The 26,166-nt window shown below is 44.7% G+C and overlaps 1 protein-coding gene across 2 annotated transcripts; it reads left to right on the forward strand.

Annotated features, from left to right (window-relative positions):
- The first annotated feature begins 568 nt into the window (after positions 1-568).
- On the forward strand, positions 569-26,108 carry DPP8 (dipeptidyl peptidase 8). Of its 2 annotated transcripts, XM_065847351.2 has the most exons (20): positions 569-639; positions 1,721-1,990; positions 3,504-3,616; positions 4,549-4,722; positions 5,585-5,753; positions 6,977-7,087; positions 7,439-7,567; positions 8,811-8,872; positions 9,902-10,002; positions 11,118-11,295; positions 12,357-12,516; positions 13,484-13,563; positions 14,571-14,723; positions 14,992-15,127; positions 15,894-16,039; positions 16,843-16,989; positions 17,616-17,768; positions 20,174-20,316; positions 21,053-21,164; positions 21,774-26,108. In XM_065847351.2, the coding sequence occupies exons 2-20, from the start codon at positions 1,732-1,734 to the stop codon at positions 21,897-21,899; spliced, it is 2,652 nt and encodes an 883-aa protein (XP_065703423.1). In that variant the 5' UTR covers positions 569-639; positions 1,721-1,731; the 3' UTR covers positions 21,900-26,108. The 2 variants fall into 2 exon arrangements, with proteins under 2 accessions (XP_065703423.1, XP_065703424.1); XM_065847352.2 differs by lacking the exon at positions 21,774-26,108 and having other exon boundaries at positions 17,616-17,752.
- The last annotated feature ends 58 nt before the right edge of the window (positions 26,109-26,166 follow it).

Consider the following 26,166-nt stretch of genomic DNA (forward strand, 5'->3'; position numbering starts at 1 on the left):
TTTTAAAACCTTAAAGCGTGGTTTTAAGAGTCCATGAGAAAACATATCAGGTGTTTTAACTGAACTGTGACTTCTTTCAGGCACTGTTGGCTTTCAGCCCTCTTGGCAGCTTTCAACTGTGTAGGACACCCAGTCCCTCAAGCATATTCTTGTCATTGCTCGAGCCCAGAGAGGTGGTGGATGCCCCATCCCTGGAGACATCCCAGGCCAGGCTGGACGGGGCTCTGAGCAACCTGAGCTGGTGAAGATGTCCCTGCTCATGGCAGGGGTGGCACTGGGGGAGCTGGGAAGGTGCTTTTAACCCAAACTGTTCTGTGATCCATGTGTCACCTGGGGTTTCCCGGGTCCCCGTGCACGGGCTAAATGTGTGTCCCGGGAGGAGACACGTGCGTGTCCCGCTGCACGCGGGGAGTGTCGCACGTCTCTCCCCTCGACTCCCCGCAGAGCGGTCCTCCCGGCCGGCAGGCGGCGCCCTCGGCCGCATCCCGCAGTGCTCGGTGCGACTGGCGCCGCTTCCTCCCCACGGGCAGGGGGCGCCACCACGCCCAGCGCGGCCCGGCGGCCCCTCCTGGCGGAAGCGGAAGCGGCCCGGCGGGGCGGCGCGGCAGCATCGCCGCTGCGGAGCGCCGAGAGTACCGGGTGGGTAAGGAGCCCCGTGGGACCTGGCTTCCCCGGGGGAAGGGACCTTTCTGGGAGCGGGGGGAGCTGCTGGTACTCCGTGGAGTGGGAGGAAGAGGGGGCTTACCCGGAGCTGCCTGGCTTTCCGTTCCCGGCGGTGGGGTCCCTTCCCGGGCTCTGCTCGCTTCCTCCGGCCTCGACGGCAAGGGCAGGCCCGTGGTTGTTCACCCCGCTCCGGCCTGACCTGCCCCAGGCGCACCCTGCGGATACGAGGCAAGGGAGAGTAAGAAGTAGGTCGAGTTAAGACCTACCAACATCTGGGTGTAGGTGGGAAAGGAGATTGTTCTTCGTTGGAATTCTGCAGATTGGATTAGAGTTTTCTGATTCAGGATTGAGGCCTCATTGCAGTGTCTGAGCAGAGCGGTGTTCTGGGTGTGCGTTTGGACTTGCCTTCCAGTGCTACAGGGCTGTTTAACTCGTGCTGCTGTACTTTTGTGTTGTAAATAGCTCAGATGAAAGAAAGACCCGTTTTTGTTGTATTTATCTTGTCAAAGGTGGAACCAAACTTTTAAACAACCTTCTGAGCTTCATTTGAAAGGAGATGCAAACAAACCCCAGAAATTCTAGGAAAATAATGGGAATAAGGTCACAAGGTTGTGTAGACCCATTGTGTATGGCCAGGTGCTTCCAGACCAACTGCCAGTGTTGTTTCTTCTGGGGGGTTTGTTGTTCTAGATTTTGCTACATCATCCCCTGTTCTGTTATCAGTGTAGTGAAGTGATATTCATGCAGAAGCAGGTGGGAACTTAACAGGAAATAATTTATCCACTTCATGAACTGAAATGAGTAGTTGATATGTGAGGAGGTGGCAGAGGCAAACAACAATAAATCCGTGTCGTTCTATGAAGTTCTTATTCCATTCTCAAAGGCTGAGTGATTGCAGCCTGTTTTCTAGAGCAGAAATTTCCTTCCTTGTCCTTTTCGTTCCACTGTTTTATCCCCCCCATGAGCTAATGGTTTTGCTGTGGTGTGTTTTGGGAGTCTGAATGTTTGCTGGGCTGCTGGAAGGCAATGCTGAGCCACTGCTATTCTTTCCTTCCAGAAACATGCAACATGGCAGCAGCCATGGAAACTGAACAGCCGGGCCTTGAAATCTTTGAAACCGCAGGCCATGAGGAGCCGGTCCAGAGAGAGGAGCAGCCGAAACTAGAACCTTTCTATGTGGAGAGACACTCCTGGAGCCAACTTCGGAAACTGCTCACAGACACACGGAAGTATCATGGGTACATGATGGCAAAAGCCCCTCATGACTTCACTTTTGTGAAGAAAAATGATCCTGAAGGACCTCATTCCGACAGGATCTACTATCTGGGTGAGCTTGCTGTGACAGCCTTGACTAAACTGCAGAAGCTGTTTGGGTTTACCTGTTCTTGAGAGCTGAATGTTTCCTGCAGTTAAATCAGAATGGATTTCAGGCCAAACTGGCTGGACAAATGTCATGATCATGATTTTAATGTCTCATTAAAATTTGTGATGTAAACTCCCATGGAAATGGTGTGGTTGGAGGTGACCCCTTAGGTCAAGGAAAAGAGCTGTGAAGTGTCCTCCAGTGTATGTTCCCTGGCTGGGAAGACAGGTTAAGTTTGTTTGGTCCATGTTCTCTCACTCTAAATACCGTGTCCCCTCTCCAGAGGCTGTGTCAGTTTGATCTCCTTTTTCTTAGTTACAACTAATGGGTAGAACCTTTTTCTCCTTTGTAGTTTCTTTCCAAAACGGAGATTAGAAATGGAATTTTTAAAGTCTTTTGTGCCTCAGCTGGTGATGGAGTGGTTTTTCCAGGGATTCTGGAGGGAACAAATAGCAATGTAGGGCAGGGGCAGCTTAAAGACTAAATGTTTTTCCTCCATGGTTTTTGTCTTGATAATGAAGAACTTAATGTCGTTTATTGTTCTTGGCCTCTGCCTCACTTCTGCATTATTTTACTAATTAGAGTTCATTTGATATATCTGCATTTCTGAGATGCAGCTGTGCTTGAAGTGACTTGGCACTGTAAGTGCTGTGGTGAGCAACCTTTTGGGTGGCTTTTTGAGCAGGCCTTGTGGTAGAGGAATGCTTCTGTCAAAAGCTGCACTAGCTGAACATAACTTCATGAAAAACTGGGTCAGGGAAGAAGCAAAGGCCTAAGAGCTGGAACAGTGTTCTAGCCACATTGCTTGCAGCTCAGGCTAGTGCTTAAGCTCTGGTTTGTGATTCACAGAGTCTTTGCATGTGCTGTGCAGTCAGAAAGTTGCCGATCTGGCCCCTTTTTCCCCGCTTTTCAGAGGATGGGGATCATAGTCCTTGAACGATACTGGGTTAAAGCCGGTTGAGGGTGAATTAAGGCTGAGCTCAGCTGAGACAAGCTCTGGTTTCCTGTGTGTGGCTTCCTAAGCTGTAGGTCAGATCTGGCCTTCCCTGGGGCACATGTGGCTCCCTCTGGGCTGACCCCCTGTGCCTTGGCAGGAGCTTTCAGAAATCCGAATAGCACCAAGGGACAGAAGCAGGAAAGGGACATTCAGACCTTCCTAAAGATGTATTTTATTGGAAACACAAGCTGCATTGTGCTGTGTTTGAGCCAAGAGAATTAGCAGAAAGGCTTTCCTTGATTTTAAAAGCCTATAAAATAAAAGGGTAAGCCTGGATGCACTTTTTTGTTCTCTGTCTTCTCCATGACTTGCATTTCTGTGAGGCTGGGAATTCCCAGAGTGAAGCTGCAGTGCAGACACTGTCTACTTTCTCTGGTAGGAAGGGCTCGTGAAACTGTTCCTCTCTATTTTTTGAGAGTGTTTGGATTATTAACAGAAAGCTAATACATGTTTTTTTTTTTCTTCTCACTTTCACAACAGCAATGTCCGGGGAGAACAGAGAGAACACGCTCTTCTACTCTGAAATTCCCAAAACCATAAACAAAGCTGCTGTCCTGCTGCTTTCCTGGAAGCCTCTATTGGATCTTTTTCCGGTGGGTCCTGATTTCCTTCTTACTTCTTTGCAGCCTAGCAAGTACACAGGCTTTCGAGTTGCATCTATAAGCCATTGTTAAAATTTGGAGTTTATTGTCTTAAATATTTTAAGGTTCTTTTTGTACTTGGCTGACTCTGCAGGCATCTCAAAAACAAGCACAGCTTTCTCATCGGTGTTTGGAGCTACAGCCTTTGTGCGTCATAAAAACTGTGTGAGCTAGATGATTCCTGCTTTGCCGGCAGAGATTGCAAATGCTAATTTGCATCTAATTCTCTGATGTGAGACCCTGAGGGTTGCCGAAGGAGCCTGTAGTCTCCAGTAATCGCTGTCTTGCAGGGGGAAGTGATGAATCCCCCTGAGGATCAGTCAGTGGCTCTGTGACTCATGCTGGAGCTGAGCATGCCTCTCCCACTGACTCTGTGTCCCCTTTTCTCCCCTTTGCATGCCAGTCCCACCCCACGGCAGGTTGGAGGAGGTGGGACAAACCCCATGTGCAATTAGGTGTGGTTTTTCCTATGTTATTTCCTGATACTGTCAGCCAGATAGAATATCTATGCTATACTCTCCTCCCACCAGCCTAGTCAGTGTGTATCTTTGCAAAAGTTAGCAAAGACTCTCCTGCTTGTTCTAGAAATAACAGACCTTCGATCTGACCTTTCTTTTACAAGTGTATATTTGAAATAGTGCCCACCTTGTTATGGGCGAAGTGGCCATCACATCTACAGTTGGGTAGGATCCGATCGTGACCTGCACCTGCAAGAGCTGGTGGCAGAGGCGTGAGCAGGAGCATGTTTCCAGCCGCCAGCAGGATTCTGGAGGAGGAGGGTGTCTGCACAGCCATCTGCTCCTGGAAGCCTGGCATACGGAGACGCTCTGAGAGTGTAGTAAGACTTGCAGAGGTGTTAATTGTGCTTCTCTGCCCATATTCAGGCCATCCTGGACTATGGGATGTACTCTCGTGAAGAGGAGTTGCTCCGGGAGAGGAAGCGAATTGGCACCATTGGGATTGCCTCTTACGATTACCATCGAGAAAGCGGCACCTTTCTGTTTCAGGCTGGGAGTGGAATTTATCATGTAAAAGACGGAGGCCCTCATGGCTTCACGGTGAGTTTACTCATCTCTCCGGTTTCCTGCAGTACCACTGCTAGAAGCACCTTTGGCTCGGGGTGAAAGCAAAGCGCGATTGTCAGTTATTGCTGCATTAGGATGGCAATAAGCCTTGATAACCCTTGAAATGTGGAGAAGTCCTCCACAGGGATGCACTTCTGTGGCAGAGGAAACTCAGGTGAGTTACAAGAAATGGTAGAAACCATGGCAGCACGGCAGGACACCAGATTTTGTTGATTTTTCGTAAGTTGTAATGCCAATAAAAAGCAACACAAAGCTGTGATGCTGCATGTGTTCTATAGTCAGAAGTCACATCAGAGGCAGCTTTTGTTCCCAGGCTGCGGTTTAGGGGTCCAAGCTGTGTGTGTGTTACAAGATTTGGCTGTACAACTTGCAGAACAAGCAGTCTTTGCTCTGCTGGTGCTGTAGCTGGGCTTCAAAGCTGAAATAATTTCTTATTATTATAACGAATGCCTAATGTTTGTCTAACCCTGTTATCAGGGAGAATTTACTGTACCCTGAGGACAAGATTGTATGTTCTGCCAGCCCCTTTTTAGGGTGCTATTTTTAAGAGCGTGCCAGTCTTCTCTAGGCAACCTGCCTTCTGATTTGTGGCTAATCCTCAGCACTGGTGAAAGAGGCCCTGGAGGGATCTGTGCAACCATGGTAGAAGCACAATTTTCCCTATAAATTATCTGCATAATATTTTTCTGTAGAGTCCTCTATTGTAAACCTGTGTATTTGAAGTCAGCGTCCACACTACTGTGGTCTTAGAAACCTTCTGATAGTCCACTTTAGTTTCTCTAAGTGCCCGTGCTTTATCATTGTTTACTGTGCTTTTCATTTTTCTTTCAAACAGCAACAGCCTTTAAGACCCATTCTGGTAGAGACCAGTTGTCCAAATATCCGGATGGATCCCAAGCTTTGTCCAGCTGATCCAAATTGGATTGCATTTATCCATAGCAATGACATCTGGATATCTAATATAGAAACCAGGGAAGAAAGGAGGCTGACGTTTGTGCACAATGGTAATGCATCCTGAAGTAAAATCTCTGCACCTCCTCTGCACTTGTTCGTGCCAGACTGAACTCAGCAACAGCACCAGGGCTGCTTCTGAAATCTGGAGGAACGGCCACTGCTTATTCCACCTTGTTTGTCACATTCTACGTGTTTCCTCTACTGGGGTGATTGTGGGGTGATTCTTTTCCCTCTGCTGTAAAATCTGGCAAAATGAGTTGTTGAATCCACATGGAAGTGCTCTTCCCATGAAATACAGCACGTTCCTTTTTACTGGAACAGACTTCTTTTGTGTGGAGGAGCTGTGGGTGGAATAGAGCAGGAGGGAAGTTTCTGTCAGTGAAATAAGGCTGCAGTGCCTTTTAGAAACAGTACAGACAGTTTCTGAATAGCACTGTGGCTTCTGCGGACCCCTCATACTCAGTAACTGCAGTCCTCGCTTTTTAGCCCCTCCAGCTCTGTTTCTGACATGTATCCTGAAGGAAGGAAGATAGGAGATTGTGGATAAAGGGCTTTTAAAAAAATCCACTGCATTTTGTATTTCACTCATACTTTGTGTATTTAAACTATATAATTTAAATTTTAGTTAAATTAAAATTTCTATTATTTTATAATAATGTTTTAGCTTATTTAAATGTTAACTATTAAAATATTATGTAAGTACATTAAAAATAAACTGTAGCAGTGACTCCTTCTCAGATGATAATTATTTATGGAGCACTGCTAAATTACCTCCAGGGTAACAGGAAAAATATTGAAGCCCTAAGGCTGTGTCATCATGTTGAGATGTTATGTAAGTCTGTTGCTTCTAGTTGGTATTTTAATTTTTCCGAATCTTGATATTTTCAGTATAAATTGATCAGAAAGGTTTGAGAGTTTGTGTTGTTTTTTTTTTTCTCTTTGATTTTCTTAAAAGTTGTGGTTCCAATTCACTGAAATTGTGTAGAGAGAACATTTTCTTTCTTGGACTAGTACATAAAAAATTGAGAGACGAAGCAGTAAGAAGAGAGGATGGCTTTCTTTTCTTAAAAGAAGCTGCCAGGACAGAGGGGATTACATCCTCCCTAAATAAATCAACAGAGCAGGGTGGAAACAGAAAAAGATCTGCTGAGAAGTCACATTTATTATCATGCAGTTGTTCCCAGGGGCTGAACTTGGGCCGTGTTTGGGATAATGCAGAACTGGTTTGGTTCTGTGGTACATCATGAACTAATTCTTTTGTGTCTTTTTTTAGAACTGGCCAATATTGAGGAGGACCCAAAATCTGCTGGCGTAGCTACTTTTGTGCTGCAGGAGGAGTTTGACAGATACACCGGCTACTGGTGGAGCCCGAAGGCGCAGCCGGGTAAGTCTGTCTGACATACACAAGTAGTGGCCTCCCTACTGTGCTGCCCAGAGCAGGGTTATTTTTTCCTGTTACATTTATTTACACATGAACCTTACAGCTCATTCTGAACTATCTGTAGCGGTGGGCGTGTTACAGTGGCCTTGTGAGTACAGATTACTGGGGGAAGAGACGTCTCACAACAGGAGTTGTAAGAGTCTCAGAATGTGTTGCTTAATGAAACATGAATCACAAACTTCGTTGGAGTTTTCTTCATCCTTCCATCCTTCTTGTGCTCCTGAGAGAATATTGCTACCTGCAGTAACTGATAATGAGAGCTGTTCTGACCAGGCCTTGTTAATTCATTTACAGCACTGAATGGAGGTAAACTTCTTCAAATTCTTTATGAAGAAAATGATGAGTCAGAGGTGGAAATTATTCATGTCACATCACCCATGCTGGAGACAAGACGAACAGATTCCTTCCGGTACCCCAAAACTGGTGAGACCCTGATACCTTACATCTCTGTTTCTGGGAGACACAGATTTAATCTCACGTGCCTGGCAGTGGTAACTCCCAGATTAGAGCAGGGTGTTGTTGGAGAGGTGTTGAGTAGTTTTTGAATGCATGTCTGGGTGATGGAAATGTGGAACTGCTGCTGTGGTGGGTAGATTAGTCACTGGTGACTATTCTGATATTCCAGCCACATAGTTACTAAGAGCTCCAAGTCTGGGTGTCTCAGGGTGGCAGAAACCCCATCTGATTGTCACTGTTTTGGAGCTGCTGTCTTAGATCCTGGCAGATCTGGGTTGTTGAGGCGTTGATTCTCATGGCAGCCCCGTGTCTCTCGGGGAGTAACTACAGAATTCTGGCCTTTTGATTTTTTTGGGGAGGGTTTCTGTTTAGCTCCTGGTAGTTCAAGTTCTGAAGGACTCTGATCTCCATGATTGCTCTTGGACTTTGAACATGCTGACAGCCTACCAGGAAAACCATCTGTTGTTAAACAACAAACTATCTGGAGGGTTCAGCAGTAAAAGGGTGAGGGCAGGCTTGAAACGTATTAATCATAGAATCATTTTGGTCAGAAGAGACCCTTAAGATCATCAGGTCCAACTGTAACCTAAATCTAGCACTAAACCATGTCACTAAGAGTCTTACCTATACGTCTTTTAAATTGGAACAATCTAACCGTTGTTCTTCTGAGATTTCCCTGTTGTTTCAGTAGAGCATGATTCTCACAGATAACAGTGGTTCACTGTTTCCTCACTGCTGAAATCTTCATTTTACTAATCATGGCAATAGGTTTTTAAGTGTGAGTTGCTCTAATTTTCACAGATGCTTTTTAGCACTGGATCACTTTTTATGCATGATCTCAAGAAAAACAGCCAAATAGTAAACCAAAGCTTGCTTTGCTATCATGATCACTCCTGAGCATTTACTTCCAAATATTACGTGCATCCTTTGACCATGGGAGAGAAGACTACCTGTGACAGTAGCATGGTTCTTGATCCGTTCTGTTTGCCAGATTACATCCACTGAGTCTGCCTCGTGTTTGCAGTTTCTTTATTCCCTGCCAGGTTCTGCGCTGTCTCACACACATACAAGTAGGCTATTTGATCAAAGAGCATTCTGCTGTTTGCCTTTTCCAGTTATGTAGGAATAACACCACAATAATCCACCATTCAAGTCTGCCCTCTTGGAAGCAAATAGTTGATGCCTGACTGCTAACATCCTTCTTTTATAGGTACAGCAAATCCAAAGGTCACTTTCAAGATATCTGAAGTGACAATCAATGCGGAAGGCAGAGTAAGTTCTATGTTCTGCTTGTTTTGCAGATAAATTTTATTTCTGTGACTTTCTTTGGTAAAATTAATTTTCCAGTTCAGTACAAATAAACTTTCTTGGTTGTGATAACTTAATGACAGCTCTGGAGGCAGTGCACTTGGCTCATTCCTGTGCAGATCCTTGCTGTCTGTGTGTGCAGCCCTATTTCTCAAGGCTGTGCTTTCCTTCCCCACCACTGGTTTATGAACTCAGATGAAGAACAGAATATTCTAGGTGTGGATAGTTAGACCATCTTGTGTGACTTATCTCGACGGGCTGCAGATATTGGGAAAATTTGATTGCAAAGAGAATATATCACCTTCCAAAAGCTTTAACATATGGAAAGAGATGAACCCTGGCATTTTTGTAATACGTGCAGAAATTTTCATAGCTCAATCCAAGATCTTCAGACAGTTGGGAGATTAATCTTACCAAACAGAGTCACAGCCATACATTATTGGGATCCTCTCTACTCTTGAGCTGCTTCAGCCATCAACAGTTGCCTGCTGGGATAGTGATGCTGATGTCAGCCTGCAAGGCAGGGAAAGCTGTCACGACCCTTTGTGTGCCACTGGAACTTGTTCCTGGTCCCAGCAGGGACAGGCTGCAGAACTGCATAATATGAATTAGAACCACATTGATAACTGGATGTCATGTAGGATGTTCAACATCTGCTGATGGAAACACCTTACGAAATAGCTCAGTACAAATCACCTCTCCTGTACATGGGGAAAATTAGTGTTCAGGGGACTTGTCCAAGGTGAGTGATGGATTTGTGAGCAGCATCCAGATTTCTCACGTCCCAGATGTGTCTGTACTGTTAGTTTGTGGCTCTCTACTCTGCTGGTGTCTGGCTACAGATGGTGTTGAATCCCCTGTGTGGCAAAGACTGAACAATCTGAATTGTGTGAGCTGCACAAAAGAAGCCTTCTGTGTCCAGACCCTCATCGTGCATGAAAACTGGTTGCGGGGGTTCATCTCAGTGTCACTGAATTGCTGCTTTGTCAACAGATTGCAGATGTTGTGGATAAAGAGCTAGTTCAGCCGTTCGAGATCCTCTTTGAAGGAGTAGAGTACATTGCTAGAGCTGGGTGGACGCCAGAAGGAAAATAGTGCGTATGTTAATCCTGTCTCTGCTTAGAGGGTTTGGGGTGATGCAGTTAGAAGCAGAACGTAGTGGCCTCTGTCTTCTTCAAGCTTAAGCCTGCTTTCATTTTTAAACTGCTACAAACTTCTTCATGCAAAGGGGATGATTTTTCCAGAAAAAACAAAGCAGAGTCCTCCTTACCTCTTTCTCTGGTACCTGGCCCTGCTGCTTCAATATTGGGCACTTGCAGCCTTTGATGTATGTGTCCTCTCAGCATCCCTGTGAGAGAGAGAGTGCAGCGCTATTGTCCCCATTTTACAGATGGGGAACTGAAGCCCAGAGAGGCTAAGTGACTTGCCATGGTCACACGGGAAGTCTGTGGCTGAGGAGAGAACTGAGCCCAGGTCCCCAGCCCTAGGCTAGCGCCCTAACCACTGGACCATCCTTGCTGACCAGACTTACTGATCAGAAAATGTGCTGTAAGTGCTACTTACATTTGCATGTCATTTTTAACCCTGTAGATGATGTAGTACAATGTTTCTAACTCACCAGAAGCTTCTCTAGGTTTGCACTTCTCCAGTTCTTGAATCTAAAGATGTCTTTCCCCTTTTTAATTATTTTTTTTCCCCCAAATGTGGGAGAAATGCAGGGATGTGTTTGCTCCATTATCTTGCTTTTTGTGAGATTATTGTTAGAGCTACATGTTAAGTCATCAGAAGCATGGCAGGGTCTGCTGCCAGTCCATTTAGTTGCCAGTATTATCCTCTGCCAGCTATAGACTTAAAACAATATTTTTCACAGCTATCCTGAAATTTCAGTTGAAAATTTTCTGCTTTGTTATTACCTCTGATTTTTCTTTTCTCTTCCTCCCCTGAAGCACAATTCAAATCTGGGAGAAAAGAATTAATTAAACTTTTGAACCTGCAGTGCTTACGCAATATTGAAATGAAGTGAAATGTGTTACGGAAGAGATTTGTTTATGAGGGTGAAATTTTACATGTGGCTTTGTGCTTAATCTGAAATTGAATATTGTTGACTCCCTCAAAATTCATAGTGCTAATGAGTGTCTGTTGAGATTTTCACACCAGTCTAATACTCATGGTTGCATGTTATTTTCTCTAATGTCTGTCTCCTCAACAGCATCTGGTCCATCTTATTGGATCGCTCCCAAACTCGACTTCAGATAGTCTTGATCCCTCCTGCATTATTCATTCCCACAGAAGATGATGCAATGGAAAGACAGAAACTTATCGATGCTGTACCAGATTCTGTTACACCTTTCATTATTTATGAAGAGACAACAGACATCTGGATAAATGTAAGAATCTGAATTTCAGCCTCTTCTGACTGTTTGTTGTTCAACACCTTATTTGGAGTACTTGAGCAATGTTGGTGTTATTGTGCTGCCCAGGAGAGTGTTCCTGTTGTGCAAGTTCTGTGCTTCCTGCTGTAGAGAACTCAGTATGTAGAGGGCAGATATCTGAGCTGTGAAAGCAAAACTGCTTTGCTTGAGGCTGCACAGTGGTCAGACAGAACTAGGAGCAGGGTGCAGGGCTCTGTTCCAGGGCAGCCCCTTGCCTGCAGTGTCCCCCATCTGACATCCTTTGGCTTCTTGGTGCCCGTTCACTACCAGCAGTGCCAGCAGATGAAGGATTCTTCGACCAACAAAGATCTGTCTACATCATGTTGGGTGAAGAATTCTCAAAGTCTGCTCATTCAGCAGAAAGCATTTGTACAAAGCCTTGCAGTGAATGGTCTCTATACAGCAAGTGCTCTCTATTATTACGTTTTCTCCTTAGTAATAGTGTGCATGGTTTCAGGGTGGTGCAGTGAGTTGTCCTTTCTCCATTATTTTTACTGGCTGGAATGGCTTTTGACTGGCAGCTCATACTGTACGGATAAATGCTTCCGAGTCCTTCAAAACATTGTCCCTTGAAGCGAGAGTTGGCAAGTTCATGAGTGGAAAGATTATGTCAGCTCATCTTTCTTTAAATAGCTCTTCACTTGTGGGCTTCTGGACAGCTGCGGACAGAGGAGGCCACTGAACTCCGGCTTCTCTGGGTGACTCATATGCTGGCTGCAGAGTGGGACCCACCTCTGGATCTAAGCTAGAAAGGCAGGTGCAGAAAAACTCAATTAGTTTGGTGGGCAGAATTTAGAGTTAGACTAGCAAAAAGCCTGGAGCCGCACAGCGTTTGTGGCCGCTGTGTGTAAACACCCCCTGGCTCGTCAGCATAACCGATTCTCCCAGTAAGGGACAGTGTTGTACTCTGCTAGTGTGAACTGTGTTATCTGTGCTGGGCAACAAAAATAACTTATTATGTGTTAACTTCAGTGCCGGAGTCCTGCTAATAACAATTCCCTGCTCTGCCTCTATAGATTCACGATATCTTCTACGTTTTCCCTCAAACCCACGAAGATGAGATCGAGTTCATTTTTGCTTCTGAGTGTAAAACGGGATTCCGGCACCTGTACAAAGTCATCTCGGTTTTGAAGGAGAGCAAGTATAAAAGGTCATGTGGAGGCCTCCCCACTCCAAGTAAGTAAAATTATTCTCTTGCACTTTTTTGGAGCATTTGCTGGTGACTGGGGAGGAAATAAATGCCTTTCCAGGTGGCAGGAGTCATTGTCTAATTGGAAACTCCTGCTGTTGTCCAGGGAAGTGCTTCACTGTATCGTCATTCCTCTTGAAATTGTACAGGGATTATTTTGTATTCAGCATGCCTTAGTTTTAACCCTGATTTTTTCCTTGCAAACTAGAGGGAAAAGTTTAAAAAAATCAGCTGGGAAGCAAGCTCCCTGTGATACTGTGACATGCACTTAATTGGCTTCTCCTTGTCAGTGTTGTGACTGTTTGTGTGCTGACTTTGCCAGAGGTTAATCATTACATTAATACCAATAACACGGCTCCCTCTGATGTGCAGGGTCCAGCGTATCTAATACATGATGCACACTGATTCAGGACGTGATTTTACAAATAAACCCAAGTCCTTGACAGCCTTTACATGCAGATTGGTAGCAGAGAGGCTGACAAAGAGCACAGTTTGAACATGCTGTAAAAAGGTCCATAGAGGGCCCCCCTATCCCAAATGTTAGTCCCTTTAAAATGAACATGTGTGCTTGGCAGCAAAACCTATGAAATGACAACTATGCAGAGAATTCCTCTCTGCTCCTAAAAACAATCATGGTATTGCTGTATAGACAGAGATGTTAGGAGGAGAAAATCACTGGCAGCTTTTGGAAAGGGTGATGTAGGAAGAGTTGTTTCAAGGAAAAAAAAAAATCAAGGACCACATGCTTCTGAGCTGCACTCAAAGTTTGGCCTTGCTCAGGTGCATGACATAACTGTGTTTGTCTGGGGAGCTGGTGGAGGTGTGGGGCTTCTGCAAGACAAGTTGCTCTTGGGTTTAGTCTAGTGACAAAACTTGGAAGGAAGAAGAATTATTGCAACTGTGTGTTTTGTAAGATGTAAAAGTGTAAAATCTCTCTATGCTGGTTATTTGCAGGTGACTTCAAGTGCCCCATCAAAGAGGAGATAGCAATCACTAGTGGGGAATGGGAAGTGCTTGGCAGACATGGATCTAATGTAAGTCTCTACTCCTGCTGTGTGGATGTCCTGCATCCTTCTCTACCTCAGATATGCTATTCCAGACCACAGGTTGTGATTTTGACTGTGGGAAAGCAACGCAAGCAACATTAGTTGGCTCTCTTGTCCTGCATGTTCCTGTGTGGATCCTTGTCAACAAGGAGTTTTCCCCACTAAGTTCAATGTTTAAAGAGGAGAAGGGAGCAGAAATACTACAAGGCAGCAGTGTTTTTGAGCAGCAGGATGTCATGATGGTGTCCAACTGCTGTCCTGGAATCAAGCGATGGTCACTGGAGGGATCCACATAAATCTGTTAGTCCTGTCTCTTTTTAGCTACAATACACAGTGTTTCTGTTCCCTGTTGCTTGTAAGCTTGCACAAGGAGTTCCCCAAACTGCTGCTTTTCTAGCTCTGAACTGGATGAATTCTTTGATCATTTGAATCAAACAGCAGTTTAAGGAGAGCTGTCTGACTCATTTGGATTTTGTAAAGGTCTTTAAAGTCCTTCCTAAATGGTAATTAGAAGTGAGGTTAGAGAATGAGGTGTACAAGCTGACCTGCATTTGAATCTGTTCTGCTGTCTGCTCAAAAGGAAGGGACAGCTGAGGAATATTTAACATGGCAGCGGTTTACAGTCAGCTGCTGCCTTGATTTCTTTCTAGAGTGGTTCATATCTGATGTGATTTGGGAAAGGGCCTGAAGAGTTGGGAGGTGACAAAGAATGAGGGACAGAGTTATTTAGCATAGCAAACAGTAGGATAGACTGGGAAGAGTAGAGGATTGCATGAGAGAGCTGAGCAACAAGGTGTGACGTGCAAATCATAACTGACAGAGTTGTGGACAGTAACAACAGTCATTTGGCTTATTCCTTGCATATTGTTGGACTACAACTCAATTTTATGGAAGTGGGGCAGGGGAGACAGAGGGGGAAACTGGGAGATGGTAGAACTGGGTATTGTTTTAGCAAGCAACAATATTGAGCGATGTGTTTGTTTTCATTTTGACAGATCTATGTTGATGAAGCCAAAAAACTGGTGTACTTTCAAGGCACAAAGGACTCGCCTTTAGAGCATCACTTGTATGTTGTTAACTATGAGAATCCCAGCGAAGTAAAGCGGCTGACAGAACACGGTTACTCGCACGCCTGCTGTGTCAGCCAGGTACCTGCTTGTGAGGCCCTGCGTGTGCTGGGGCTCATCACCAGTCCTGTCCTTCATCAGTCAGCAGACAAGGCTGAATTTGAACATCATAAAAGTAGATTTTACACTGAGTTTTGTGCTCCTGTATGTTGTACAGTGAGGGCCTGAAACGAGATTTGGCCTCCCAGTTCAATTGCTTTTCTGAAAGATCTAAATGCAGAAAGAAATGATCATTTTTACTTGTGCCTTTGCACTGGAGAGTTCAAGGTAATGTTCTTTTTCTCCTTAGGATTGTGACATGTTCATCAGCAAGTACAGTAATCAGAAGAACCCTCACTGTGTGTCACTTTACCGGCTGACAGGACCTGAAGATGATGCAGCTCACAGGACGAAGGAATTCTGGGCTACCATCTTAGATTCAGCAGGTATTGGCATGGACGAGGAACTGGAAGGGCAACCAGGATGACAGAATGAAAGATATCCGAGAATATGCTTGCTTGAGATTTGCTGTTGGGGGTGACTAGACTTGTCTCTGGAACTCATGCTTGTGTGAGGAGTTCTTGGAAGTACCTGAGTTACATTTTCAGCTCACCAGAAAATGGGTATAAATTGGCCATGAAGGCTTTTAGAGTGGAAATTAACAAGTTTTTACAGCCAGAACCAGTAGAAGCTGTAGAAAGTCAATTTTAGCATCAGGGAGGGGTTTAAGTGCTATACTCTGTGCTGTATGCCTGCTAACAACCATGTTTCTTTGCCTCTGGGAGTATATACACTTCTTAAATAATTCTGTGTCTCTGTCTACTCATGTCCTTGTGAGACAGCTCTTACACTTCTATTTCTCCATTGTGTTTCTGTCCCTTTTCATCTCTCCTTCCCTAAGGCATTGTTTTCCATGTATTAATGCAATGAGTCCTAAGTGGGGTTGGGAAGGGATCGGATACTTGTAATGGCTGTGTCAGGAAAGAAAAGTTACTCCTGTTAGAGGAGAGCAGGGACGGGAACGTGATGGGACTGAGAAAGCCCCCCTGGGGCATTCCTGGTCTCTGCCTGATCCCAGCCACATCCACTGGAAAGCATGGGAGAGCTCCACTGGGATCGCAGCGAGATCAGTGGTGGGGCAGGGTTGGAGCAGAGGCTGCCCTATCCATCCATTCCCTGTTAAACCAGACTCTCTGTTCCCTCCTCCGGCAGGCCCCCTTCCTGATTACATTCCCCCAGAAATGTTCTCCTTTGAGAGTTCCACGGGCTTTACACTCTATGGGATGATGTACAAACCTCACAATCTGCAGCCTGGAAAGAAGTACCCGACTGTGCTCTTCATCTATGGAGGGCCTCAGGTGAGGGCGGTGTGTCAGAGAGCAGTGGGCTGGCCTGGATCACTGTGCTGCTCTTCTGGATGAGCAGTTCCTGCTCTCTGCAGCATTTTGTCTCTTTTTTGAGAAGCTGCCTGGATTAAGGTGCTGTAAGCAGCCATCATTTCCAGGTCATAGATTGAGGTGCTGCCACTTGTCCAAGAACAGGTGTGGAGTGGCAGAGCTGGAATTGGGAGAAAGGGGAGTGCGAATAGTCCCTATTCCCTGTTCTAACTCCGCCTCCTCCATAGGGGCTCCTGTTCTTTGTTTCTCTTTTCCCTGTGTGTGTATGAGTGGAGCTTGCTCTCCAGTTGTCCTTTTCCCACTGATGAGTACAAGGTGAGGCCTTTCGACCTGCCTTGGTTCCCCCAACTCTGCTGTGCTCTGCTGTGGTCCAAGGCAGCTGGAATGAGACTTGGTGAAGGGAAATATTTTCTCCTGGTAAAAAACAGAGTGGAGAGCAGAGCTGCAGTCTCAGGATTGGGTTGTGCTGTCAGTGGTCACCCCTCTTGCTCTCTGCCCGTTGATGCCGCAGTGGAGCTCAGTTCAGCTCTTCGTATCTGTGACAGAACAGCTTGTTACTGGGGGAAGAGAGTTTATTTCATAGCAGACCACAAGCAGGGAGAGAAAATCCTGCAGAAGAGAGTAGGGATCTTGAAAACTTCACATTATAAAAACATATAAAACATTTAAATTAAGGTAAATATAAGTAAAATCTGAAATTGGATTGAGAGATGACCTCTGCATTCCATTACGTATGTGGTTGTGTCATTGCTCTTCTGTTCCAGGTACAGCTAGTGAACAATCGCTTTAAAGGAATCAAGTATTTCCGTTTGAACACTTTGGCATCTTTAGGCTACGTGGTGGTTGTGATCGACAACAGAGGGTCCTGCCACCGAGGGCTGAAGTTTGAAGGAGCCTTTAAATACAAGATGGTAAGTGGAGCTCTGAGTCTGGCTCTTCATTTTCAGCCAGAGACAGGTTTGAGTCCCGGCATTGCCTGAGCTGCAGCACTGTTGTGGTACAGATGCTCAGCATTGCCCGTGTGATGCTGCCTGGGCCTGGGGAGCAAAACTGCATGCGGCTGGGTGTGAACTTGAGACAGGAAAGACGCTCAATGCGGGAAAGGTGTAACCTGAGGGCTTGAGACTGCGAATCAACTCCAGTTTGGGACTCAAACCAGCTCCAGCTTGGCAGGCATAACGCAAAGTGGTTTATAAGGGGTTCTTGACTCCCACCAGATACGTTTTGCTGCTCATGTGAAGCAGGGTAGTTTTATGCACAGCGTGGTTACTATTTAGGGCAGTTCCCGCATCAGGCTGGAGAGGGTGAGGGTGTTTGGCCATGTGTCCAGGCAGGGAGGGCCCATGCCAGGCTCTGCTGGCTTTGCAGTGCAGCTTTGTGTGTTGGGAATGGCATTTACATGCACAGAGCTAGAATGCAGCCTTGCTTTTGTAACAGCAAAGAGCAGAAATACAGAAAAATCTTACCTTTTGAAATCCTGAGAATGTAACTTTTGTCTGGAACTAACAAAACTTACCTTTTTTCTCTCCCCTGCCAGGGGCAAATAGAAATTGATGACCAGGTGGAAGGGCTGCAGTATCTAGCATCCCAGTATGACTTCATTGACTTGGATCGTGTCGGCATTCACGGCTGGTCCTACGGAGGCTACCTCTCTCTTATGGCTTTAATGCAGAGGTCAGATATCTTCAGGGTATGTTCATACATTGAGTACTTATTCTGGTGGTACAGACAGAATTTTTCCCTTAATCATGTAACCTTCCATGGGTGTTCACAGCACAAAGACTTTTGAGTTTGCTCTAGACAAGCCAGGACAGAGTCTTCTGGCTGTTTTCTTCTATTTGGGTGACTTCAGAGAGAAGTTGCTTTTCTAGCAATAGTTTCTTCAATGGTATTTCTAATTAGGCTTCCAGGTTTTGGTTATTTTTTTGATTCTTCACAGACAACAGATCTGAAAGTCTATTCACTCCTTAAGGCGAGTGCCTGCTAACAAGTCACGGTACCTTCTAAAACCAGCGATCAATGGGTGTTGCAGAAACAGTTATAAGTTATTGGGTGACCTTGTGTTGTCTCCTCAGTTCTCTCTACTTGTGTTTCATGGGGATGAGATGCTCTTGCTCTGTAAGCCTGTTGTCACTGTCATGCTCTGGGAGGTGTCTGGGACTGGTGTATTCATGTTGAGTCTGTACTGGTACAGCTATGGGACTTGGCTTTTCAGAGACAGGGATACCAGTACAGCCCCAATAATTAATGCTAACAGAGATGCCTCAAATCAGAAAATTGTATTTGTGCAATTAAGTGCTGCACTTTCCATACAAATTTGCAGCTTTTCTCCCCAGGAGACTGTGATGTTCTTATTTGAGTGTAACCACCCCAAAACGCGTAGTGTGACTGCACCATCACTGTGCTTGCTTCCCTGAGCTCCAAATGAGCCAGACATAACCCTGACCTGATGTGAAGGTGTGACGTTAGAAAGGGGGTGGTCAGTAGGTAGAGAGAGGTTCTCCTTGCCCTCTAGTCTGCCCTGGTGAGACCACATCTGGAATATTGTGTCCAGTTCTGGGCCCCTCAGTTCAAGAAGGACAGGGAACTGCTAGAGAGAGTCCAGCGCAGGGCAACGGAGATGATTAAGGGAGTGGAGCATCTCCCTTATGAGGAAAGGCTAAGGGAGCTGGGTCTCTTTAGCTTGGAGAAGAGGAGAGGCTGAGGGGTGACCTCATTAATGGTTATAAATGTATAAAGGGTGAGTGTCACGAGGATGCAGCCAGGCTCTTCTCGGTGACAACCAATGATAGGACAAGGGGTAATGGGTACAAACTGGAACACAAAAGGTTCTACTTAAATTTGAGAAGAAACTTCTTCTCAGTGAGGGTGACAGACACTGGAACAGGCTGCCCAGGGAGGTTGTGGAGTCTCCTACTCTGGAGGCATTCAAGACCTGCCTGGACACCTTCCTGTGTAACCTCATCTGGGTGTTCCTGCTCCAACAGGGGGATTGGACTGGATGATCTTTTGAGGTCCCTTCCAATCCCTGACATTCTGTGATTCTGTGATGTTGTCTGTAAGGATTAATGTGAGCAGGGTGCATTTGAGCAGAACACACTTGCTATCCCAGAAGCCTGGCACCTAAGAGGAGTATGGGGCTGTCTAGATAGGCCAGTTTTACTGAAATATCCTTTTACGGGAATAACCAAGACTGTTCTCATGAGCTGGCGTGAGGAGGAACAACTGTTCACCCTGTTCAGCTGAGCACAGAAGGATATTCCTTCTCTGGAACTGTGTGGGAGACCTTTAAACTCTTGGACTCTTGAGCCTGCACTAACTTGGTGCTGGTATAGCTATAGCAATCTCAGGTCACCTATGCTGAAGTACCTTATATAGTCTCAGCTGTTGCCCACTTTGTGTCAGCCGAGCTCTTTGTGCTGTGAACCAACTAAGGGAAATGATCCTACTGAAAAACGGACCCCTCTATCTGTTCCTCCTCCCCTCTTTCTTGCCCTAAGAGAACAGTTTCTTTGCAGGCTGATCTGTTCTCAGGTCATATTGCCTGTGCCGCTTCACAGCAGTGTGTTCTGAAGCAGCCAGGAGGGCAGCCTGGGGATAGGGAGAAGTACTGAAAAGACGTTCTTGTGATTTCGTGACTTTAGACCACTACAGTAAATGGTCAGACAGCTGTTGGGACAGTCTCAAAGGCAGAGACGCAGTAAGAGCGGGACATTGCTGTTGGGATGTGTTTTGACCTTTGTGGCTGCTCTTGCTTTGTTCGATCCGACCTGAAAATTCCTGGGAGATTTAATAACCACTTGTCTCAAGACCTTAAGGATCATTATAGTTTTGCTTTTAAAGATACTTGCCTTGCGAAGAGTTATTTGGTAGTTTTTGTTTTCTCTTTGATCTTTTTTCTCACAAGCCTCTCTGCAAGCAGAGTGAGGATTGCTTTTCTTTTTCCACTGCAGGTTGTGGGCTGTAAACTTCTCAGTGTGTTTTGGGCAATTATAGTTGCACTGGGATGGAGCTGTGAAGGGAGGGATGTCCCCAGCTCGGGGGCACAGGTGTTGCCGTTCCCTCCCCATGCCGACAGCCCTGTTGAACTTGCAGGTTGCCATTGCTGGAGCACCCGTCACGCTGTGGATTTTCTACGACACTGGTTACACAGAGCGCTACATGGGCCACCCAGATCACAACGAGCAGGGGTATTACTTAGGTTCGGTGGCCATGCAAGCTGAGAAGTTTCCTTCTGAGTAAGTTTGGTTCTGGTTTTTGCCTTGGCTTTTCCTACCAGGAAAGTTCAAGCCCCACGAGCACATTTTTATCTCCGTGTTCTTGGCAACTGAATCCTGGAATCACAAATGCCAGTATTAAATAATCATTTTTAAAAAGAGACAAACAAAAGGACCAAACCCCAACACTAATAGACTTAGTACTTGAATGAACATTTGCATGATTACAGGCTGTTCCACGTAATCCTTTTTATATTAGCCGTAATTAAAGACTATCTTTTATGTCTGAAGAAATGACAAATATATCTTCAATTATGATTAGCACTTCAGAGCAAAATTAAGCTAGGAAAAAAAGAGTTGATCAGGATGCTTTCTGCTTGTTCTAAGGCTGTACCAGCACACAGTTGTCTGCAGAGCAGGCTGAGACCATGGGCTTTCTTGCCAAAGAGCTGAAAATCAGCAGTGATTTTGAGCAAGTGTTAAGCCTTTGTATTGTCCAAGCTAGGAAATACTCTGAGGCTAAAGAAGATACACAGATAAAAGGTCTGACCATGATATGCATATGCAGGAAAAACTTTTAGAAGAGGAAAGAATAGGTTGGGGAGACATGTCCATCCAGAGCAATTTACAATAGTGAAATCACTGTCTTCAAGTATTTTTTCCTGTTGATTTTTTTTGAAGGGATGTGTGTGGACTGTGACATGACTGGCAGGTTTGGGGATGCTGTTCAGAAATGTTTGTCTCTTGCTTTTCTCAGACCAAACCGTTTGCTGCTGCTACATGGATTCTTGGATGAGAATGTTCACTTTGCACACACTAGTATTTTGCTCAGCTTTTTAGTGAGAGCTGGGAAACCGTATGACTTACAGGTAAGGCTAGAACCAGGGTGTAAAAGTCATGTGTCTGTCTGGGCCTGAGGAGCCCAAAATTGGAACTTCCAACATCGCTGTGCTGGGTAACTTGTAATTCTAGGATAAAACTGTAATATTTCAGCCTAACATTTTCTTTTAAAAGGAAAATTTTATGAGTAGAAAAAAAAATGTGTTAGGCAAATAAGCAGTTAAAAGCAGATAAGGCTGCTCCCAAGGAGATCTGCAGTTTGGAGGCAGAACAGCAGTGTTTGTGCAGCACGAAACAGGGTTATGCATTTAATTAAACCCTGCTGTTTCTGTGCAGATGTAGCCCAGGTAACCCACACCATGCCGCAGAACTGGGAACGTGCCGATGTATTAATACGTGATGGCTCTGGGCAGGATCTGCCTCTGTTTGACCAGGCTGGTCCCCTGCAGCGCAGCACCGGCGGGATTAGCGGGTGCGGTGGGTTGTTTCTGGGTTCAGGTGGTGACAGATGGGCTGTATTAGGTTAAATACAGAATTGATCCAGGGAAATAAATGAACATTTTGAATGTGATGCTGGGGACCGGTTTAAATATTGATGCTTGTGACTCTTGTGAATACTTACGACTTTCATATTTTAGATCTACCCTCAGGAGAGACACAGTATAAGGGTACCCGAGTCGGGAGAGCACTATGAACTTCATCTGCTGTATTACCTGCAAGAGAATCTGGGCTCCCGGATCGCTGCCCTGAAGGCAGTTAACTGACTGCAGAACTCTGCTCCGCTGGCTGCTTTACCCAACCAGGAGATGTAGGATAGAGAAAATAGAATGGAACATTGCATTTTGGTGCCTGCCACATGTACACACACGTACACACACACACAGAGACACTTTTTTTAAAAGTAAATTTGGTGCCATACAGGAAATTAAAGTACGATGACCTAATAACTTTAAAGCTTGAGGTGTAAATAAAATCAAATGTCTGTGGTATAATGCAGTACCATGGGTGTTCTCTTGGGGGAGAAGCTGAAACTGAAAATACTGTACTTCTACAGCACCAGATTTTCACTTTTTAAAAGCATTATGACATAATTGATGTATTTTTACAGTGTGCTCCTTGTTATCTTATGTAATAATACTAGATGATTTTCTCACTACACAGCAAGAGTTTACCCAAATAATTACAACCTACATTACATTTTTAAATGCTGTCATATGGCTTTTATGATTCATGAAAGGGATGTGTCTCACTGCTTAGAAGCTGGTCACACATCTATCTAGATGTTAATTGTTTTTCAAGAAGGAAAGACTTTTAAACTGCCTCCTAAAGAATTCAAATTCTGGATTCAGGCGGTGTCAGGTTCAATGAGTTCTTCTAGCCCCAGGATAAATTATACTATTTTTTTTTTCCTCCTTTCAGCAGCTTGAGATCCTATCCTGATTCTACTTGATTTCAGTGGGGAAGTGAAATTATACTTTACTGTGATATGGACATAACAACCTTTTATTCTGAGATGCAAACTTAAAGAGCTGAAACTGTAAATTTTAAAGAAGCTTAAAGTGCAACCCATTTCTCACTAACATTTTTCCCTGATGTTCATTGTGGAGCTGGTTTTATAATACTCTTTTCTTGCATCAGCATGATATAGGCTGTTAGGATTTTAAAATTCAATACTCAAATTCAAAGGTCTGCAGAGGGTTTACAAACACTACATGTGAGGCAACCTGAAATATTTCAGTGCATTTCCTGCTTTGTCTGAGGGACTGTTGCCCAGGCTCTTACTCTTTTCACTCCTCCATTCCTGGGTCCTTTCAAGCACTCCTGTGTAGCATGATGATGATGCTGTATTTGAGAAACCCCCTTCTGTAGAGCTTCAGGTAACCCCGCTAAGCCTCAAGGATGTGCAATCCCAGTTGTGTTTTTGCTAGTGAGGTTTTAACTAAGCAACAGGCTTGGCTAAAAAGCATCAGAAGTGTGTGAAGTCACTTTTAACTTGCAAAAGGTCGTTTAAGATAGAAATCCATAGCAAAATGATTCTCTTTAATCCAGGAAATTCTCCCCTTGGGGCTTGTCTCTGAGACTCTGTAAGTTTTAATGGTTTTCTTAGAAACCTAAGAACTTCCTTTTCTTTCTGTTTTGGTGCTAGAAAGAAGCAGAGCATGATTTTCTTTTCATCTTCTAAAAATCTGGAATCACTCTCAGTGTTTACGCTCTTAGTGCTCCACATGTTGTAACCTTGTCTTTTCCTCGCTTTTGTACTGTTCGGCTTGATCCCGAAACTCTGGGATTTAACACAATCTGGCTGTATTGTATCAAACCGCATCGTTTTTCAGTCAGGCTGCTGGGCATGTGCACCAAAGCTGTGGGAGCTGGTGCAGTTACACGGTTGTAAAATGTGCATGTGAGAACAGGATCTGGTTTTTGGGTTACACAAAAGAGCCAAAGCAAACAGCAAATTTCCTCCGAGGTGCGGATGTTTGGTTTGGGCTATTTTCTGGTTTTCAGATCACAGCGATTGTGAAGGGGATCAGTTAAAATACCATTAGCAGGTCAATAGCAGGCTCACAGTTTATTTTGGGAAGGATGTGGCAGGGAAGGAACTCAGCTCCTGTAATGTCTTCTTGGCAATTAATTATGACTGAAGCAACCGAGGGATGACTACGTGTCTGATGGATTTGAACTAGAACACCATGGCAGTGAATAGAGACAATTATAAGCTATTACTATGGAATTCCGTTGTGTTCCTTACGTGTTAATGCTGTATTATATATACATATATCTATATCTGTTCATATATACATATATGTATAAAATTACACGTGGATAGTATCACCTTTTCCAAGGTTGTTTATATTTTGTTCAGTATTAAATTGACTTGCTTTTCAGGGTATTTTTGTTCTTTTTCTAGAGGTGATTACCCTCAAATGTAAATGTATATGATTTTTAAGACAAAACTGATCCTTTTGTTTAAAAAATAGAACAAAAATGGCCTTCATCAAACAGTGCTTTTTTAGGAACTGAAGAACTAGATGTTATGCAAGCAAACCAGGCTGGGTTTTGATTTAGCACAAGATGTGATTGTAAGTGCTGACAAATAACTTTTTAATAATGCATCCTTTCACTGTTTTAAATATATATATTGAAAAGCTATTAAAGTACAACATACTTAAGTACTCTATTTTGCAACATAAATTATGTATTTCTTTCTTTCCTGCAGTTTTCTTCTTAAATTTTTACAGTAGTTAAGCACTTTAAGACCCCATGCTCTCATCCTGTGGAAATGCTGGGAGGATTTCTCGTCAGAGTTTATAGTTCTTGCAAAAGACGCCTGCTGGTAGGTGAAGGTGTGAGAGATGCCCTGTCTGAGGTGTGATCCAGCCCCATGCCGTCAGCGGCTCCATTCCCAGCACAAGGGATGGAGGGCAAAACGCGTTGCGCTGAGACTGCAGAGGTAGGAAGCTGTTAGTGCTGAGGGCTGGTGCATCACTATTTTGGGGGGGCAGAAACAGTCCTGCACCTCATATGGTGAAGTGTTGGTCTGGCACTGGAGAGCGGAGAGTGGTGGCTTTGTCCTTCTGGAGTCACCTGCGATCCAGGAGATGGTTCTGTCACTCTAAAAGAGGTTTGCAGCCTGTTTGATATTTGGGATTATACTTTCTCCCTTCCTGTGGGTTCAAAAGCATCTTGGCTAATGATAATTTTAAGCAGAACTGGTGAGATCCTGGGTGAGCACATACAAGGGACGTTGTGGAGCAAAAACGCATGAGGAGGAACCATCCTGTGGCTGCCAAAGCCGGTGTTGGTTTGTCCCTCTGGGGAGCCTTCTGCTGTGTGCCCAGCGGGACACCTGCTCTGAGCAGGACTGAGCCTTCAGCGCATGGTGGATGTTAGTGGCACAGGTGTCTGAGATGAATGTTTCAAGTTAATATATTTTTAGAAATATATATGAAATATGGGGATCTGAGCTATGAGATACTGAGGTTGTTGAGTGGTGGTGCTGGCGTTTTTTTCTTATTTGCAGTGTTTGGGTTGGTTGTGGTTGTTTTTGGTGGAAGGACGTTCTTTCACCCTGTTTTAAGGCAGTTTCCAGCAATTCCTCTCAAGTGTCCAGTGCACAAAGCTGTTGGGTTTCACTCTTTGCACTGGAGTTGCACCCCTTACCCCAGCCCTTTGTTTTCAATTATTTCTTTTTATTCAGAACAAAGCAGAACTAGTAACTACCCAGAACTGCTTAATTTTTATAAACTCAGTTAACTTGTTAGTGAAATAATGAGTTCAAAGTGCTGAGTAAAGCTTTGAAAATCAACTAACTTCATTATATTAGAGTGGAAAATGCTTACTAGTGGCGTTTGGGCACAGGCTATGGAAATATTCTCGGAGCGGGATGGTGTAGCGATGTGTTAACCCCGGAGCACCGTACATCTGAGCCTGTGTGGCAAATCACCCAGAATCGCACCAAATTCCAAACTGGGAGCCTGGGGTCTCCAACCCTCATTCCCCGCTAGGAGAACCGGGTCGTGTTCCTGCCGTGTGTGTCCGTGTGTAGGGCAGGCTGTGTGACGCTAAACTCTTGACGAGGCAATAATAGGGTATAAATAAATAATGAGCCAGATGAGGACACTGCCTTGAATTGCCTGTTTACTTGAGCACCAGAATCCTGTAAAGACTTTTCATGTGCCCCTCCTGGGGCTCCAGGCTGTTCCTTTGGAAGGGGAAGTGAGATCTTCATGCAGTTTTTTACTTGGATGTTCTGCACAGTACAAGTTCAGGTGTTTAATTTTAGAACATGAAGTGCCTGCTGTTTGTGTTAACAAAATTGCATGTCTCACTCCAGTGGGTTTATTGGTCTCCCTCCTTCCCCACCTTTCTAGCTACATGGCTTTTAATCATGTAAAGTGGAGATGTTAGTTTTGCTGCGTTTTATTACAAAACCTTTGTTGCAATAAAGATGCTGCTAAATAAATTGAATTAAATGGGTTTTTTTCCTTCTATTTTCAACTATCTTCATGAGTTAGCAGAGTCTGTGTGTAA

This window comes from Patagioenas fasciata, chromosome 12 (genome assembly GCF_037038585.1).
Source record: "Patagioenas fasciata isolate bPatFas1 chromosome 12, bPatFas1.hap1, whole genome shotgun sequence".
Lineage (NCBI taxonomy): Eukaryota > Metazoa > Chordata > Aves > Columbiformes > Columbidae > Patagioenas > Patagioenas fasciata.